The sequence below is a fragment of the Entelurus aequoreus genome, linkage group LG20, assembly GCF_033978785.1.
Source record: "Entelurus aequoreus isolate RoL-2023_Sb linkage group LG20, RoL_Eaeq_v1.1, whole genome shotgun sequence".
Taxonomy (NCBI): domain Eukaryota; kingdom Metazoa; phylum Chordata; class Actinopteri; order Syngnathiformes; family Syngnathidae; genus Entelurus; species Entelurus aequoreus.
Genome location: NC_084750.1, coordinates 30,089,479 through 30,110,306, shown reverse-complemented (window position 1 = coordinate 30,110,306; position 20,828 = coordinate 30,089,479). Strand labels below are relative to the sequence as shown.

The window sequence follows — 20,828 nt, the reverse complement described above, 5'->3', positions numbered from 1 at the left end:
ATAATAATCAACTTAGAATTTCATGGCTGCAAGACGTGCCAAAGTAGTTGGGAAAGGGCATGTTCACCACTGTGTTACATGGCCTTTCCTTTTAACAACACTCAGTAAACGTTTGGGAACTGAGGAGACACATTTTTTAAGCTTCTCAGGTGGAATTCTTTCCCATTCTTGCTTGATGTACAGCTTAAGTTGTTCAACAGTCCGGGAGTCTGCGTTGTGGTATTTTAGGCTTCATAATGCGCCACACATTTTCAATGGGAGACAGGTCTGGACTACAGGCAGGCCAGTCTAGTACCCGCACTCTTTTACTATGAAGCCACGTTGATGTAACACGTGGCTTGGCATTGTCTTGCTGAAATAAGCAGGGGCATCCATGGTAACGTTGCTTAGATGGCAACATATGTTGCTCCAAAACCTGTATGTACCTTTCAGCATTAATGGCGCCTTCACAGATGTGTAAGTTACCCATGCTTTGGGCACTAATACACCCCCATACCATCACAGATGCTGGCTTTTCAACTTTGCGCCTATAACAATCCGGATGGTTCTTTTCCTCTTTGGTCCGGAGGACACGACGTCCACAGTTTCCAAAAACAATTTGAAATGTGGACTCCTCAGGCCACAGAACACTTTTCCACTTTGTATCAGTCCATCTTAGATGAGCTCAGGCCCAGCGAAGCCGACGGCGTTTCTGGGTGTTGTTGATAAACGGTTTTCGCCTTGCATAGGAGAGTTTTAACTTGCACTTACAGATGTAGCGACCAACTGTAGTTACTGACAGTGGGTTTCTGAAGTGTTCCTGAGCCCATGTGGTGATATCCTTTACACACTGATGTCGCTGGTTGATGCAGTACAGCCTGAGGGATCGAAGGTCACGGGCTTAGCTGCTTACGTGCAGTGATTTCTCCAGATTCTCTGAACCCTTTGATGATATTACGGAGCGTAGATGGTGAAATCCCTAAATTCCTTGCAATAGCTGGTTGAGAAAGGTTTTTCTTAAACTGTTCAACAATTTGCTCACACATTTGTTGACAAAGTGGTGACCCTCACCCTATCCTTGTTTGTGAGTGACCCAGCATTTCATGGAATCTACTTTTATACCCAATCATGGCACCCACCTGTTCCCAATTTGCCTGTTCACCTGAGGGATTTTCCAAATAAGTGTTTTGATGAGCATTCCTCAACTTTATCAGTATTTATTGCCACCTTTCCCAACTTCTTTGTCACGTGTTGCTGGCATCAAATTCTAAAGTTAATGATTATTTGCAAAAAAAAAAAGTTTATCAGTTTGAACATCAAATATCTTGTCTTTGTAGCATATTCAACAGAATATGGGTTGAAAATGATTTGCAAATCATTGTATTCCGTTTATATTTACATCCAACACAATTTCCCAACTCATATGGAAACGGGGTTTGTGTTTGTATAGCACTTTGACACTATTTCCACATTCACACACACATTTACACACTGATGGCGGGAGCTGCCATGCAAGGCCCTAACCACGACCCATCAGGAGCAAGGGTGAAGTGTCTTGCTCAAGGACACAACGGACGTGACGAGGTTGGTAGAAGGTGGGGATCGAACCAGGAACCCTCAGGTTGCTGGCACGGCCACTCTCCCGACCGTGCCACGCCGTCCTCTGTCTCCCGCTCCCATGTCGCGACGACCCTTTTAACCACGTTTGTTTCCCACCTACACTCATGGCCCACTCTACAACACTCACTTAGCAGCACAATGCTGTGTTGTGTCTGTGTGTGTGTGTGTTGTGTCAGAGCTGGTCAACTGTTTGAGCTCAGGAAGGGACTCACGTAACACACACACACACACAAACAGATACACACACGGGATGAGAACCTCTGGCATGGCCTTTCCCACCACTGGCCGCTCTGAATCAACACACTCGCACACAAACAAGCTCAATCGCGCCGCTGCACCATGAAACAAGCTTTTGTCTCCTCCAGACACCCACACGCTCCAAAAAAAAGGCTGCATACCAGCCACAATATTAGGTACACCTGTACATTCCCATGGAACAGTCATGATAACGCAAGATATGCGCCACACGTTCCGAGCGAAATGCAGCTACAAAAAGAACAAAGACAGAAAAAAAACAATAACATGCATACCTTGCAGTGGTATGACGACGTAGGCCTGGGCCGATAACACATTTTGCTCAACGATATATTGACCTACAAATTATTGCAGATAAACAATATTATTAGAGGTGTCCGATAATGGCTTTTTTGCCTATATCCGATATTCCGATATTGTCCAACTCTTAATTACCGATTCCGATATCAACCGATACAGATGTATACAGTCGTGGAATTAACTCATTATGCCTAATTTTGTTGTGATGCCCCGCTGTATACATTAAACAATGTAACAAGGTTTTCCAAAATAAATCAACTCAAGTTATGGAAAAAAAGGCCAACATGGCACTGCCATATTTATTATTGAAGTCACAAAGTGCATTATTTTTTTTTAACATGCCTCAAAACAGCAGCTTGGAATTTGGGACATGCTCTCCCTGAGAGAGCATGAGGAGGTTGAGATGGGGGATGTATATTGTAGCGTCACGGAAGAGTTAGTGCTGCAAGGGGTTCTGGGTATTTGTTCTGTTGTGTTTATGTTGTGTTACGGTGCAAATGTTCTCCCGAAAGGTGTTTGTCATTCTTGTTTGGTGTGGGTTCACAGTGTGGCGCATATTTGTAACAGTGTTAAGGTTGTTTATACGGTCACCCTCAGTGTAACCTGTATGGCTGTTGACCAGGTATGCTTTGCCTTCACTTGTGTGTGTGAAAAGCCGTAGATATTATGTGACTGGGCAGTGCCTTTAAGGTTTGTTGGCGCTCTGTACTTCTCCCTACGTCCATGTACACAGTGGCGTTTTAAAAAGTCATACATTTTACTTTTTGAAACAGATACCGATAATTTTGAAGCAGATACCGTTAATTTCCGATATTACATTTTAAAGCATTTATCGGCCGATAATATCGGCAGTCCGTTATTATCGGACATCCCTAGATATTATTGCCATTATTTTTCTTTTAGACCAAAATGAACCACTGATGTAATGACAATACATACCGTAATTTCTGGACCATAAGGCACACTGCCGATGAGCATGTCTGTCTAGTCAGGTTTATTTTCGTACAAAAGGCGCACCGGATTAGGGCGCATTAAAGGGGTCATATTATTATATATTTTTTCTAAATGGAAAACACTTCCTTGTGGTCTACATAACATGTAATGGTGGTTCTTTGGTCAAAATGTTGCATAGATTATGTTTTACAGATCATCTTCAAGTGGCTTTCTGACATTCGCTTCCGGATGCGCCATTTTGTGGGAGGTCTAATTTACGTGGCTCACTTTCGGCAGCCTCTTCTCCCCGTCATCTTTGTTGTAGCGGTGTAGCGTGCAAGTGGAAGAAGTGTCAAAAGATGGAGCTAACTGTTTTAATGACATTCAGACTTTTCCTATATCAGTAACAGAGCAGAATCTCCTCATTTGTGGCACACTAGTGCAATAACAACGCCGAAATGTGTCCCGTGAAAAACCGTCCGACCGGAACTGTCTAATAACTAAAGTTCCCTGGGTGAATAATATGACTCACTACACCGGTATGTTTTAGCGCTTTCAAGGCGAGTTTACTGACAGATATAAGTAAGAACTTTACACTACTTTATATTAGAAATGGCATCAGCGGAGAATCAATGTCCCATAACAAAAAGATAGCGAAAAAGAAGAAGCTTATCGACTACTACTAAGGCGGACGAGCGCAAATTTTCAGGACTTATGCAGATCCCAAATACACATCAGCAGGTACTAGAAGGTAAGAAAAGTTGCTTTTGCATAATATTGCGAAACAAAACGCCAGATAATATGTCTTACCTTATACACACACCATAATAATACTCTTATGTTGAAGCACAGTACAATCCATCAAGCGGTGCGGCTTCATAGCTTACCAAAGACGTATTAAAACATTTTGATAGATTTTTGAGGGCCATGTGTAATGTTCTATATTTTCAATGGAACATATAACATTTTGGTGTTGTTTACTTGAGTCATAGTGCAGTCTACACATATCTCTTATGTGTGACTGCCATCTACTGGTCACACTTATCATGATTGATTGATTGATTGATTGAGACTTTTATTAGCACAGTGAAGTACATATTCCGTACAATTGACCACTAAATGGTAACACCCGAATAAGTTTTTCAACTTAAATTGATTCATGATACAGATTTATACTATCAGATATATACTATATCATAATACAGTCATCACACAAGATAATCACATTTAATTATTTACATTATTTACAATCCGGGGTGTGGAGGGGGGGGTTAGGTTTGGTTGTTATCATTAGTCATCAACAATTGAGAACAGAGAAATGGATATTGGAACAGTGTAGGTCTGTCTCACCATGTACCAAATAAAATAGCTTTGAGGTCGGTAAGCACAACCAAAATTATTCCATACATTAGGCGCACCGGGGTATGGTAAATGGTAAATGGGTCGTACTTGATAGCGCTTTTCTACCTTTTTTTAAGGAACTCAAAGCGCTTTGACACTATTTTCCACATTCACCCATTCACACACACACATTCACACACTGATGGCGCACTGTCAAGTTTTGAGTTAATGAAAGGATTTTAAGTGCGCCTTATTGTCCGAAAAATACGGTAATAATAATGGAAGTATACTTTTTCAAATGCAATTAACTTGTTTATCGTATAGTTCAACATTGTAATTGAAATGTACACTTTTATATACCAATTTAAATAACACAAATAATAAAAAATAAAATATACTCTGTCTGGAAGCAAACGTTTGCACTTGAATAAAAATCACAACCAAAAGCAATAAAAAAAAATATTCCGTCTTTGTTAAGGAAGGTGTGGGGGACCCTCAAATGAAATATACACAACCAAAACAATAAACAAAATGATCAGTTATTATTATTGTGGTATTGTTTAATGTGCTAAAAAAAACGTATACACACACACTAAACTCTTTAAACCAAGTTGTATTTTGCTTAATAACTAAAATAAATGGTGATCAGTTGTTTCACTTCCGGTTTGTGTGACGCCACACAGGTTCACTTTCTGTCGAAGGGACGTCCGTCTGTTTCAACTCCAAACTGTCGAGTTTATCGATCGCTTTGTGCAAAAACAGCACGTCACATGTTCAATGTGAATACGGTAGCTCAGTTGTTTCGACAGCAATGTGTTTGTACAAGTTTGGATTGGGGAAACACGTTTCGTATTGGGGAAAGACATTCATGTTTGTTGTTTACATGTTAGCATATAAGCTAGCTAGCAAGCTAGTGTATTTTTTATTTATTTTTTATTTATTTTAAACAACATAAAAAAAAGACACAAGATACACTTACCATTAGTGCATCAACCCAAGAAAACCCTCCCTCCCCCATTCACACTCATCCACACTCATTTACACAAAAGGGGCTGTCTCTTCTGTTATGTCTGGTTCCTACAATATAAAATAATACAGTCTGCAAGGGATACAGTCTTTAGAGCACACATGATTGTGTGTGCTGCTGGTCCACTAACATTTTCATTAATTACTATTTTTTATGTAATTGCTTTTATATTGCTTTATTTTCTTTGCTATCCAAGAAAAAGTTTTGTTTTTTTTATTCATTTTTTTCCTTTTATTTATTTATTTTTTTTCATTTATTTATCTTATTTATTTTATTCCACTTAAAATAAAGATAAAGATAAAACAAAACAAAACAAAACAAGCTAGTGTATTAACTGCGGCTATGAATGATGTTTTTTCGACTATTTTAATTTAATACGGTAATACTAACCCGGGGGTCAGCAACCCGCGGCTCTCGAGCCACATGCGGCTCTTTAGTGCTGCCCTAGTGGCTCCCTGGAGCATTTTAAAAAAAGATTGATAATGGAAAAAGATGCGGGAAAAATTAAATGACAAAAACCTTCCCAATTGTTAGAAAGCCAACTGTTTAATATGTTTGTGTGTAGTTCAAACGCCCGCAGCCACAGAAACCGATGCAAAAGAGTGATCGCTCTTGCAAACCGATGAAAAGCGTGATTGTTCTTGAAGCATGCACTTGGCGATTTTTCGACACTGGAAAACTTATCGACTTCATTTTCATTTATCATCAGATAATTGACGTATCGAATAACGATCCAGGCCTTAATGATGGGGTAGTCACGATGATGCATGATATGCAGCCTGAAGTTATACTGTCCAATCAGGATAGAGTTTTGGGATCAGACAGGTAGAAGCCTGAAGCTGGCGTCACATGCTCAAGTGAACGTGGTTAACAAAACTTTATACATTTGTTCTATACTTGCTAAAAGTCACGAAGGTGCATGATGTGCAATGATACAATCAGGATAGATTACCGAGATTGGACAACAAGTAACACAATGCCCTTGCCTTGAAGTGGCAGGCAGCTCCAAAGACAAAAGTGTATATTTGATTAAATAGTCGGTACAGAAAATGATATGCTGCTTGAAATCAGGACAGATTATCAGAAGTAATTTCGATTTACAACGCTTATCAATTTGTGGACAAAGCGTAAGGACTATACTGGGGTAATATGCTCAGTGGAAGGGTCTACAGAACATAACAAAAATAAAATAAAAAAAAATCAGAAAAGACCTAATGACCGCCTGAAATCTCACAATCAGAATTGATTATTAAGATGAGACAAGCAGAAGTATGATGCTGGTGTGAGATTCTTAAGTGAATGTTGTTAATACAAAAGAATTGGAAGAAAATGTGTTTTGTACCTATAGTCCATGATATGCTGCTTGAAATCCATCCATCCATCCATTTTCTACCGCTTGTCCCTTTCGGGGTCGCGGGGGGTGCTGGAGCCTATCTCAGCTGCATTCGGGCGGAAGGCGGGGTACACCCTGGGCAAGTCGCCACCTATGATAACATAAAATACCCTTTGCAAAACCATGTTAGAAGAGACTCAATCTTTTATGCTGGTCAGGAACAGGCGACCTACAGCCTATCCCTGATGGTTTTGTGTGAGAGGTGGAAGAGAGATTGGCGACTCTGCAGTGGTTGCCAATCAATAATGCATGACAGGCAGTTTATAAATTAATTAGGATTCATTTTGATCAGAGTTGGGCATTATAGTTCAGCAAAGAAACACAATGTTGGCATCACATCCTCAAAGCCAATGGTCGCTACAAACAAAAGCAGAAGCAAAATTACGCAATAAGTCAAAATAGTACATGACATGCTGCTTTAGGGGAAGTAGTAACTTGCCAAAACGTGAATTATTGTGGTTGTGTTTTAGTGTCCAACTGATGTACAATTTGGTTGTTAATAGTGATAGTTTGGGTAGATAAAAAAGGCTCTTTTCTTTATCCTTTATTGACAAACCATTCATTCTTACGTCCATTTGCAAAAATAGCATTTAGCTAATGTAAACAGTCTGCATAAGAAAACCGTAACAAGTATCAAAAACGATCCTTCACAAATATAGCTATATAAGCCACTGATGAGCATTGATAGTATAAAATTATTTTTCCCATAGAAAAGACAACAGGGAATAAACACAGATACCCGAATATTAAAAACAGCAGCCTCGGAAACTCTACACAATCTTTGGAATGTGTACAATAATTTAGTCCAATTTAATGGATTAAATGCGATTGTAATTGTGGATTAGTCCCAAAATGCCACTTTTAAAATGACAAGAACAACCCAATAAAGGAACATTAGGGCCACAGTGGAAAAAAATAATACATAATAGGATGAGGATAAAGTAGTATCTTGGCAGGAATAAAGTTCTCACAAATTTGACGTCGTAACATGAGAACTAATGTGAGAATGAATGTGTAATTCCTTGCGATCATGATTGTGTAATTGAGTTGAGATGAGTACAGTAGAGGCGTTTGTCACGTTACACTTTAGCTTCACGATATTGATCAAAATCATAATTTAATTCACAATCCCTAAGTAAGACAAAAACAAATATGTTTTTTTTTTTTAATGCATTCTAAGTCGCAAAATACGGCAAGTAAGAAGTGGCTAACAATGCAGCTAATGGGAGTACACTATTCCACCCATAAAGCTCTCTTAAAAACACTTAAAAATTGCCAACAATACTCGATTTACATGTCGTGATTTCAATATTACAAAGTATTAGCGATATTATTATTATAAGCGCTAACGTTAAGGAACTATTTTGAGCTCGGCCATTATCACAGTGAGCTAACTAGCTTATGCAGCTACAGTATTCAACTGAGTTGTGGCTGCTGAATCGCCTCTGATGAAAGTTAATTCGAGAAAAGGTTGTGGCCATAAACCGAGAAGTTGGTCAACTTTGACATTTAGCTTGTACTCTGTAATGGCGAGAAAGACACAAAAAGACACTCACTTGTTTTTTACCTGTGTGAGGGTTATGATTAATTCTTCATCTAAACGGCAAGATATAAATATCCCATCAGTTGGCATCCCGGTGAGAGCAGAGATTGTACAGTAAGTGATCATTTTATTATGTCCGTAGTTTTTATTTCTTGTTTAGCACTTAGCAATACTGCTACATGATGCTTAGTGTTTCACTAAAGCTGGATCTGTTATGCACAAAGCTTCTAAAACCTGTAGCTCATCCTCCGCATATGCAGGCTCAAAAACATAACATTCTCAGTCATAATTTTTCCCAAAGTAATCGTTGTTGGCTCTCATGAAGTCTGCAATGATTAGTAGTGTTGTTGAAAGAAATAGCGAATGATTTGATGCAAAATACGTCAATATTACATGTTATTATGAATGAGCCGGTTACTACATTACATATATACTTACAGCATGTATATAAAATGTTGGAGGTTTTTAGAGTGCTTTATAGGCAAAATTGAGCGACTCACTCCCGATGGCTCCATTTTTAGCTGACTTTGGCTAATGTGTATTTAACGCGTTATGCATGTGATGCATAAACAATGCATAAACGAAGAAAAAAATATTTTTTCTTGTTTTACATAAAGGTTGTGAAGGAAAGGGAACATTTTAAAAATAAGTGAAGTTCCCTTTTAGGTTTTTCTAACAAAACAAAACAAAAAAAACTTGTAAAACATCCACATTTCACAAACATATGCTACTACCGTTATATCGCAATTGATAGGATTATGACTTTTTCTGGAAAAAATGTACTTTGTCCTTATATATTCACCAAGTTTTACTGAAGAAAATACGTCTTTTTTTTCATCTTGGGACCACTTTGTTCTTGTAATTTCACAAAAACATGCATTTAATCTTGTAATATTACGGTATTCTTGTGTAACACAACTTTATTCTACTATGATTACGACTTTTTTTTCTAAAGAAATCACAACTTTATTCTAATACTTTAGTTATAATTTACTTAATGCCTCTTTATTTTTCCAATATTATGACTTTTTTTCTAAAGAAATCACAACTTTATTCTAATACCTTAGTTATAATTTACTTAAAGGCCTACTGAAACCCACTACTACCGACCACGCAGTCTGATAGTTTATATATCAATGATGAAATCTTAACATTGCAACACATGCCAATACGGCCGGGTTAACTTATAAAGTGCAATTTTAAATTTCCCGCTAAACTTCCGGTTGAAAACTATGTATGATGACGTATGCTCGTGACGTCAATCGTTGAAACGGAAGTATTCGGACGCCATTGAATCCAATACAAAAAGCTCTGTTTTCATCTCAAAATCCCACAGTATTCTGGACATCTGTGTTGGTGAATCTTTTGCAATTTGTTTAATGAAAAATGGAGACTGCAAAGAAGAAAGTTGTAGGTGGGATCGGTGTATTAGCGGCTGGCTGCAGCAACACAACCAGGAGGACTTTGAGGTGGATAGCAGACGCGCTATCCGACGCTAGCCGCCGACTGCATCGGTGATCGGGTGAAGTCCTTGTCGCACCGTCGATCGCTGGAACGCAGGTGAGCACGGGTGTTGGTGAGCAGATGAGGGCTGGCTGGCGTAGGCCGATAGCTAATGTTTTTAGCATAGCTCTGTGAGGTCCCGTTGCTAAGTTAGCTTCAATGGCGTCGTTAGCAACAGCTATGTTAAACTTCGCCAGGCTGGAAAGCATTAACCGTGTATTTACAGGTCCATGGTTTAATAGTATTGTTGATTTTCTGTCTATCCTTCCAGTCAGGGGCTTATTTATTTTGTTTTTATATGCAGTTAAGCCCGATGCTATCACGTTAGCTCGCCGATGTATTGTCGTGGAGATAAAAGTCACTGTGAATGTCCATTTCGCGTTCTCGACTCTCATTTTCAAGAGGATATAGTATCCGAGGTGGTTTAAAATACAAATCCGTGATCCACAATAGAAAAAGGAGAAAGTGTGGAATCCAATGAGCCCTTTTACCTAAGTTACGGTCAGAGCGAAAAAAGATGCGTCCTGCACTGCACTCTAGTCCTTCACTCTCACGTACCTCATCCACAAATCTTTCATCCTGGCTCAAATTAATGGGGTAATCGTCGCTTTCTCGGTCCGAATCGCTCTCGCTGCATTGAAAACAATGGGGAAATGTGAGGAGCCTTTCAACCTTTGACGTCACGCTACTTCCGGTACAGGCAAGGCTTTTTTTTATCAGCGACCAAACGTTGCGAACTTTATCGTCGATGTTCTCTACTAAATCCTTTCAGCAAAATATGGCAATATCGCGAAATGATCAAGTATGACACATAGAATGGATCTGCTATCCCCGTTTAAATAAAAAAAAATTGTTTAATGCCTCTTTATTTTTCTAATATTGGACTATTATTACGACTTTATTCAGATTCTAAAAAGTTTTAAAAAAAGATTCTAATTTGTTTTACCCAAGAAAATACGTCTTTTACATCTACGTAATTTTCGTAATAGAACAAATTTGTTCTTGTAATTTCACAAAAACATGCATTTATTTTTGTAATATTACAGTATTCTCGTGTAACACAACTTTATTCTACTAAGAATACAACTTTTTCTATAGAAATTACAACTTTACTCTAATACCTTAGTTATAATTTACTTAGTGCATCTTAATTTTTTCTAATATTAGACTGTTATTACGACTTTATTCAGATTCTAAAAACTTAAGAAAAAGAATCTAATTTGTTTTACCCAAGAAAATACGTCTTTATTTTCATAATAAAACAACTTTGTTCTTGTAATTTCACAAAAGCATGCATTTATTCTTGTAATATTACTGTATTCTCGTGTAACACAACTGTATTCTACTAAGATTACGTCTTTTTTCTATAGAAATTACAACTTTATTCTAATAATTTAGTTATAATTTACTTAATGCATCTTTATTTTTCAATTAGATTATTAGTACCACTTTATTCAAATTCAAATTTTTTCACTGTAGCCTTAATACTCCTTCGTACCCAACAGAAGGCACATTAAGGGAATAGGTTTTCCCACATCCCACAGGAACAACAAATCATTGAATGTATCCCTGAATACATCCTGGTAAACTAAGTGCTTTTTCATGTAACCTTATGGAACGAAGACACTCTTGCCGCTCGTAACACAACAACAATCAGTCTTTGTTTCGCTTCACTATGAGAACATCATCATATCAGCATGGACTTGTAGGAACCTGACTGATTTGAAAACTTCCAGAACAAATAAAACCTGATGGAGCTGGTGAAGATTCCCGGCAGGTTTGGCACCTGAAATGCATACACGCACATTAATGATGATAATTTAATAAAAACGGTGCTTTCGGATATAGATACAGTGGAACCCGTTCATGTTGACGCCAGTCAGCCAGTCCAAAGGGCGTTGACATAACCAAACTATAGCCATTGCTTGCACATGTGATTTGGCCAGAGACATGAATAGAATGATTGATAATAGAGGTGCAACAATGCGTCGACAATAACATTTGTTGCATACAAATTCATTTGCGGACAATAGTCGGTGACGTCAACACCTGAGTTTTTACGGACACAAGCGAGGGAGCACGGCCACTTGTAACAACATCGACGTAAGTAGGACAGACTTTAGCGGGTTCCACTGTTGATACTGAGTTAAATGGTAAAAGTGGGTCATACCAAAATGTAGTAGTCATTCAGCTGTAGACCGTACAAGAACCAGGACATGGATGTAAAGAAGGTGGCCACTGTCAAAGAGAAGGACAGGCACTGGATGTTCCCACTACGCACGATGGCCACCTGATCAGGACACAAACACAATTAATACACACTTTATACACTCAAACACAAAAATGAATGTCTGCCAACACATCATTAAGTAGTAAGTAAAGGCAGCCGTCTCCGAGGGGGTAGGACCCACACAGAGAGAGGGAATAACAGGAAGACACAGATGAGGAGAAGAATGGCAGGAAACCCACTGGCGTGTTCCTGAGCCGTGAGGCAGATTGAGTGAAGGAGACAAACAGGATCATAGACGAAGACAACAGGAAAGAAGATATGTCTTTAATGTGAGCCATGCTAACCTGACTGATCTCTGCTGAATATAAATACACACATTGGAGCACTTACTGTACTAACAATATGTTTATTACAGTGGTGTAGAATCACCCTGCATTAAAGGTCTCCTGAAATGAGATTTTCTTATTTAAACGGGGATAGCAGGTCCATTCTATGTGTCATACTTGATAATTTCGCGATATTGCCATATTTTTGCTGAAAGGATTTAGTATAGAACATCGACGATAAAGTTTGCAACTTTTGGTCGCTGATAAAAAAGCCTTGCCTGTGCCGGAAGTAGCGTGACGTCACAGGTTGAAGAGCTCCTCACATTTCCCCATTGTTTACAATGCAGCGAGAGCGATTCGGACCGAGAAAGCGACGATTACCCCATTAATTTGAGCGAGGATGAAAGATTTGTGGATGAGGAACGTGAGAGTGAAGGACTAGAGTGCAGTGCAGGACGTATCTTTTTTCGCTCTGACCGTAACTTAGGTACAAGGGTTCATTGGATTCCACACTTTCTCCTTTTTCTATTGTGGATCACGGATTTGTATTTTAAACCACCTCGGATACTATATCCTCTTGAAAATGAGAGTCGAGAACGCGAAATGGACATTCACAGTGACTTTTATCTCCACGACAATACATCGGCGAAGCTCTTTAGCTACGGAGCTAACGTGATAGCACATCGTGCTTAAATGCAGATAGAAACAAAAGAAATTACAATTTCAATAGAGTCCTCTGTCCCTGTACCATGCGAGCCCTAATAAACCCTTGACTGGAAGGATAGACCGAAAATCAACAATACTATTAAACCATGGACATGTAAATACACGGTTAATGCATTCCAGGCTGGCGAAGCTTAACAATGCTGTTGCTAACGACGCCATTGACGCTAACTTAGCAACGGGACCTAGAGCTATGCTAAAAACATTAGCTATCCACCTACGCCAGCCAGCCCTCATCTGCTCATCAACACCCGTGCTCACCTGCGTTCCAGCGATCGACGGAGCGACGATCATAGATGCGGTTGGCGGCCCGGAGACGGAGGAAGTCAAGGTGAGGTCGGCAGCTAGCGCGTCTGCTATCCATCTCAAAGTCCTCCTGGTTGTGTTGCTGTAGTCCGCCGCTAATACACCTACAACTTTCTTCTTTGCAGTCTTTATTGTTCATTAAACAAATTGCAAAAGATTCACCAACACAGATGTCCAGAATACTGTGGAATTTTTAGATGAAAACAGAGCTTTTTGTATTGGATTCAATGGTGTACCAATACTTCCGGTTCTACGATTGACGTCACGCGCATACGTCATCATACATAGACGTTTTCAAGCAAAAGTTTCCCGGGAAATTTAAAATTGCACTTTATAAGTTAACCCGGCCGTATTGGCATGTGTTGCGATGTTAAGATTTCATCATTGATATATAAACTATCAGACTGCGTGGTCGGTAGTAGTGGGTTTCAGTAGGCCTTTAAGGCTGGGCGATATGGCTGAAAACTGTATCACAATAAAATGCTATGTATATCGGTCGATATCGGTAATTATTGATATTTTTTATGACCTATCGAAACTAAGGAGCAGGATAAAAATATATGAAATGGAAACTTTTTTTCCCCGCAAATGTAACCTTCCTCTGATTATAATCCCCTCAGCAATCAAGGCAGACAGGAAAGGGAATGTCAACCCAACCATGGAAAACACTAAATCAATCAACGTAAACTAAATACAAAAATTATATTTAACACTTAACAATAACCTCTTAAAATGAATGTAAAAAAATAAGGAATGCATAAGAAATGCTTAATAATGTGTAACAAAATTTAACTTCTCTCAAAATGCTGTGAGCTGGATTTAATTGTATCTGCATGATCGAACACAATCTGTATTAGTTAACAACTACAGATCTGACTCTCTTAGGCTAACCTCCAGAGTCCCTCAGGGGTCAATATTAGGCCCCCTTTTATTTAGCCTCTATATTAATGATTTGTCCACTGTTTGTCCTGAAGCTGAATGCTTAATGTAGGCAGATGACACAGTGTTCTTCCTTCATGGTCACACCAAAGACATTGTTGCTGCTAAACTCACTAAAACAATGTCCTATGTTACAACTTGGTTGCAGGAGTGCTGTCTGCAGCTAAACCTTTCTAAAACTGTAGGCGTGAATCTAAAACAAAAAAAGTATCATCTGACCCCGACATACATATTAATGGAGAAAGAATACAAATTGTCAGCCAATATAAATATATTGGGTTAATAATAGATTTAGAGCTTTCCTTTAATCAGAATCAGAATCAGCTTTATTGTCATTACGCAGGGTAACGAGATTGATTAATTAAATTAATTAATTAAAGCCCATATTGGCAAATTGTGTAAAATAATCAAGTTTAATCTCGCAAATTTTCGTGCAATTCGAAATGAAATGTCAACTGAAGCTGCAAAATTGTATTTGCATTCTATGATTTTCAGCCACTTCAACTATTGCCTTACCAGCTGGTCCAGGCTGGTCAGAGTTTAAAAAAACCCTATTGGAAATCTTGTACAAACAAGCAATTCAAAACCTAGGCATTATCATCACTGTGCCATTCCAAAAAAATACTGTATTTTAAACTAGGACAGTCTTCACACATTTGCAGACTTAAAACTGACCTATAAAGTACTGCATGAATTGGCTCCAGATCCTCTGGCAGAGTTCATTAGCCAAAGAAACAGCCGTGACCATGTCACTCGAGGCTCTGTCAGAGGTGACTGTTGTATTCTTCTGCGCAGGAGCACTTTCAGTAAGTCGGCCTGGTCAGTGGAGTGCAAATGTGTGGAACTCAGTACCTGAGGAGGTTAAACTGGTCACAACTTACAAGGCCTTCACAAAAAAAATTTGAAAATGTGGCTTATCAACGCCTACAGCTGCCAGCACTAAAATATGAGACTGTTTTGATGCTAAGATAAATGTTATGTTGTATTAAATTGTTTATCATATTGTGTATGTATTGTGTGCTTTTATTCTTTTTCTCTCTCTTTCTTTTCTTTTTCTTTTAAATTGTAATTTTAATGCCTACAGATGGGGACTACAGATGACAACTAGCCTTCTGGCTAATTCTGGCTTTTTTAACCATGTGTAGTCATGTGTTTTATGAAATTGCATTGTCCCCTTTGAAATATCCATCCATCCATCCATCCATTTTCTACTGTTTGTCCCGTTCGGGGTCGCGGGGGCTGCTGGAGCCTATCTCAGCTGCATTCGGGCGGAAGGCGGGGTACACCCTGGACATGTCGCCACCTCATCGCAGGGCCAACACAGATAGACAGACAACATTCACACTCACATTCACACACTAGGGCCAATTTAGTGTTGCCAATCAACCTATCCCCAGGTGCATGTCTTTGGAGGTGGGAGGAAGCCGGAGTACCCGGAGGGAACCCACGCAGTCACGGGGAGAACATGCAAACTTCACACAGAAAGATCCCGAGCGCAGGATCGAACCCAGGAACTTCGTATTGTGAGGCAGATGCACTAACCCTCTTCCACCGTGCTGCCCTTTGAAATAAACTAATCTAATCTAATCTAAAAACAAAATAGTGCAAAGTTTGAACATGTAAACATAGAGAAACCTGAGAAGTGTTTAGTACCAGGTAGTTACAGCTGTGCTCTAAAGTGTGAGCACGGCTAAGGCGGTGTGGTATTACCGGTCTTGGTGGGGACGAGCGCCTTGCAACCTTTCCACATTGTCCTGACTACGATTCGTTTTAAAAAATAAAAAAAAACTGCCATACTGTCGAGGTGACTTTTCATGTTTTATCTACAATTTCTTCGCTCTCTGCAGCACTCACTTTTACTTTCTCTTCTCACTCCATGCAAAGAATCAACGTCAAGACTACATGATGGCGCAACCAAACTCGATAGTTGATACTGTTACCTGATTGGCTGTTAGCCAAAGATCACTTCCTGTGTGGCTCGGTTACCAGAGAGTGAGTGCCTTTGTTCGTGCAACCACGCAAAAAAAAAGTTCAAAAGTTTTTTTCAAACTTATTTTTTATTGATATCAATTACGTGTCTATCGCGATATATATTGATATCATTTTATTGCCCAGCACTACCCTGAATTTAAAAAATTACTACTGAAACAGATGCCAACTAATGTGGCTGTGCCATTATAAAAGAGCTGACAGCCCAGGAATTTGTGTGCGAGGGTGAACGATAACCACTATTGCACAAATGTTTACTAAACTGACAGAGAGGAAGTTGCTTATGTCGACAACCTCTTTATGTTAACCATGGCTGGGCGATATGGCTGAAAACTGTGTCACAATGTACGTGTTTTATTAGTGGAGAAGGTGTCTGGTAACCAGGTGATAAAATAATTGCAGTAAATTCTAAGGAAGTTACAGTTTCAAGACATTGGATGGCAGTGGTGTATGAGCTTTTAAACATTACACAGAGTAGTTTGGAAGCTGCTCATTAAATGGACACATTGGATGTGTCAGGATGTTGTATTACCATCTGCATTAAAACCAACAAAACTTAAGACAAGCTTTTGTTATTGAGTTGATATAGCAAGATATCACACATTCTCTTCTCACTCCATGCAGAGAAGCCACAGCGAGACAGAAACCAACCTAATATGGTGGTTGATACTGTTACCTGATTGGCTGTTAGCGTGTCAATCCCATTGCACAGTGACACTTCCTGTTTCCTGTTTAGCTGGGTTCCCAGTGCACGAGTGACTACATGCAACGAATCTTGCTTCATAATTTCTTGTTTTTTCTGACTAAAAAATCTAAATATATATCGAATATTTTATATTGATATCGATTATGTGTCTATCGCGATATTGATATTGTTTTATCAGCCCAGCCCTAATGTTGCCCAATTCATCAAATCCAAAATGCTGTAGGTTAAAAAAAAAGGTCACCTATTCTCCTTCTTATGTTTGTGGACAAAGTTACAAGTAAATGTGAAAGCATTGGCTAGAGTTAGGCCATGTCTAAAATAAGTTGTTTAACCCCTTAAGCGAATAATTATTTAGCCTAAGCCCCGTTTCAGCCACACTAAACCAGCGTTTAAGGTCCCCCTCTTTGGACAAATTTTTACACGGGTAAGTCAGCCGTGTAATTCTTGAATCTCCGGCTCTTAGCTTTGTATGGACTCATTGATCGTTTACAAAGTGAGTTCGGAGAGGAAGTGACGCCAGAAAGACCACGCCCACACAGGAAGTGACATCAAAAAGAACGCGCCACAATCATAATAAGGCGGTTTCGTAACTCGGAGGTAACCACTGGAAATATGAAGGCGAGTCATCCAGACATGCCGTGTTTCTCCTTCCTCTACATGTACAGACGCTTGTGGAAATCACACATGAATACCTTAAGAGAAAGCGATTGCAGCTATTTGGGATACAACACTTCTCAGACGGCAAGAGAACTTTCCATTGTCCGGCCGGGTCAGCTGTGTTTCTACTTCGCGAAAAACTTTGTCCATTTGTCGAAGGAGAGACAAGGAGATTGCGGGTTCCCGTGGATGTGATAAAAAAGGTAGCATGTGCTTTGTATTACCTGGCCGACGAGGAAAACGGCGAATGCATTTGGACTGGCAAAGCAGACTGTATCAGTTATTGTCCGCCATGTATGTCACGGACTCGACGTCTAGGTCCAGAGTGTATAAAGTCACCAAAAACGAATGGACAATGAAGGTGAAGGCAAAAGAGTGAGGAGTGTCCTGACCAGATATCTAGATCCCTAGTTTGATTGATGTAAAATGTTCTTTATTACATTGTTGACGTGTCTAATAAAGGTTTGATTAATTTATGATGTCTCAGGTGTGATTCACTACAATAGGGCCCTGTGGCAAACTGGATTCCAGTTAATTGAAATACCACAACACTGGATATTGTTCAGATAAGTTACATTTAAGAACTTGCACACAAAGCAACACTGGAGGTGACTATGACGTGTGCATTTTCCGCGCATGCGTATTAGGTCGCGTTGCACAGGCGGACGGAGGGGACAGGGGGTCTTAAACGGTGGCATTGTTGTGTGTGGACACGGATAAGGTTATGTGTGAATTACCCTGGATAACCTTATCCGGCTTAGTGTAAACAAGGCCTTAGTTTCGGTTATGTTGACAACCGCGTATGGGGACACGAGTCAGCTAGTCCAAGGGCAGTCAACATAAACGGGCTCCACTATATTTTACATCTGTGGTGTTACTTTGACCGGGATTTTCAAGGTGGGGCCTATTCTTTTGTGTGGGCATCTTTTTGTGTTTTCTTTTTAACACAGACTCATTTATGAACGCTTCCAACTTCGCCCGCCAAGCCACGCCCACCTGGTTACTGTTGTCATGCCCACACACTTTCATGAAAGATGGTGGATGATCAGCAATCACACGCTCAAATCTCAGACAAAATGAGCATTTCTTCCCTTCCCGATGCATACAATATGTTGTGACGATCCTAAGAGGGGCCTAAACTACTTTACCCAAGGCTACATTCTTTGAAATGTGTGTTTCGGAAGGCGGAAATTGCGATGTGCTTGTTGATGTAAGGCGCTCGTCGTCAATGCAGAAAAATCTGCCACCACATAGACAACACATTTAAATTTCCAAGGAAAAAAATGTAAGATTCCTTATGCTTTTATTCTTGCTGAGCATAATTATCCCGACAGACACAAAAAGGAGAGAAGTTACGTAACAAGCATTACATTCCACCAAAAATTGTCTCTTTAACATTCACACAAAAAATTGTCTCTTTAACATTCATACAATTGTCTCTTTAACATTCATACAAAAAAACATTCATACAAAAAAAAAGTTTTTTCAGTAGGCCTGCGGCTCCAAAAAAAAAAAAAATGTTTTCAGTAGGCCTGCGGCTACAAACATTAAACTACTAGGGGTAGGTAAATTGTGTAATTCTTTGTATTCATGGATGTGTTAGAATATTATAGTATATAATATTAAAGCTTTAATAGACTTTAAGAGCACACACTTAATGTGTCTTCTTTGCTCTCATGCCATGTGCAGTCTTTGCTCTGTCTGGCTGCTGTCGCTATCTGCACAAATATGCAGCTGCGTCATCGAACTGCCATCGGTCTGCCAGTCCGCTAATCTGTTGTTTTAAGACATTAATATATGTTCTCGTATGTCTAGTCCCTTGAAGATGTCTAGTCCCTTGAAGGGAATGACGTCTCTGAAAGGAACCCCGGTTTCAAGTTGTCAAGCATCTACATCTCCAAACTTGGACTCGTCCCAGCCCTTGTGAGGGCTTGTTGGCCATGGATTTGTTGCTATAAAGACAGTGACGAATCCTTCATCGGAACTCACTCTTGCAGAGACTTGCTTGTGGAGACACTCACTTACGAACGCGATCGATAAGACTTCTGCAGGAGTGAGACCAACGCTGTAACATTGACGTATGACCTGTTTTGAATATATGCTTGTTAAATATTTTAGAAGACTTGGGGCCTCATTTATTAAGCCTGCATATGCACAAAAACCTGGCGTACGCCCTTTTTCACGGCAAAGTTGGTAAGTATAGATCGATCGATAGATAGCACTTTATTGTCATTGCACTTAAAAAGTACAACAAAGTTACACTGTAAGCACATCCGGGGTCAAGAGCAGCAGACGTACAGGAACATCATATAAGGTGGGAAAAGGTGGACGAGGATCTGGGGGCCTCAGTTTGGGGCCACAAAAAGAAAACTTGATAGCCACGATAAGCACATATACACGTTATGACACAGAAACCACAAGACTTGCAATTGGAAAGTTGGGGGTATGGGTATTCAGTGTCGATGTTGCTGCCCTTCTGGTGCTGCTCCAGCCAGCCGTCGTACCTCAAGAGGTTAAGAGATGGCAAAGGTGGGAGGTGGGGTTGGTGTATGTATGCATATCTGCGGGTGGCAGTTCATGGTCCATGGTGTGTGTTATGTCTATAGGCATGGAGTCGCTTTGAAGGCACGGCGAACACAGTTCAACTCCCCAGGTTTTGCTGAAGAAGAGGGGAGGGTTCAGAGCAGCTATTCCTGTGCTTGTCTCTCTGGGATGTTTACGGCACGGCCTGGCCAAGGCCATTTGCAAGGGATTCGAATTGTAGATAAGAATTGTTGTTTTCCAGGTGCGCAGACACATTCCAATGGTTTGTCTGATCTTAAAGGCCTACTGAAACCCACTACTACCGACCACGCAGTCTGATAGTTTATATATCAATGATGAAATCTTAACATTATAACACATGCCAATACGGCCGGGTTAACTTATAAAGTGACATTTTAAATTTGCCGCTAAACTTCCGGTTCGAAACGCCTCTGCGGATGACGTATGCGCGTGACGTAGCCCGGCGAACACGGGTATGCCTTCCACATTGAAGCCGATACGAAAAAGCTCTATT

General features: G+C 39.8%; 1 protein-coding gene across 3 annotated transcripts in view; it reads right to left on the bottom strand.

Moving 5' to 3' along the window:
• Positions 1–20,828, bottom strand: part of slc50a1 (solute carrier family 50 member 1) — a 90,993-nt gene that overhangs the window by 49,463 nt on the left and 20,702 nt on the right. Inside the window, exons 5-7 of one of the 3 annotated variants that reach the window (XR_009822189.1) lie at positions 12,065–12,184; positions 11,643–11,680; positions 6,798–6,939 (exon numbers count right to left, since the gene is read on the bottom strand). Coding sequence is in view for 2 of the 3 variants with exons in the window: in XM_062029948.1 (XP_061885932.1) it covers positions 11,582–11,680; positions 12,065–12,184 (219 nt within the window). In the remaining variant the exon portion in view is untranslated. Of the gene's footprint in view, positions 1–5,960; positions 6,940–7,377; positions 11,681–12,064; positions 12,185–20,828 lie in introns of those variants that run through there. The other 2 variants (XM_062029949.1, XM_062029948.1) reach the window with 2 other exon arrangements.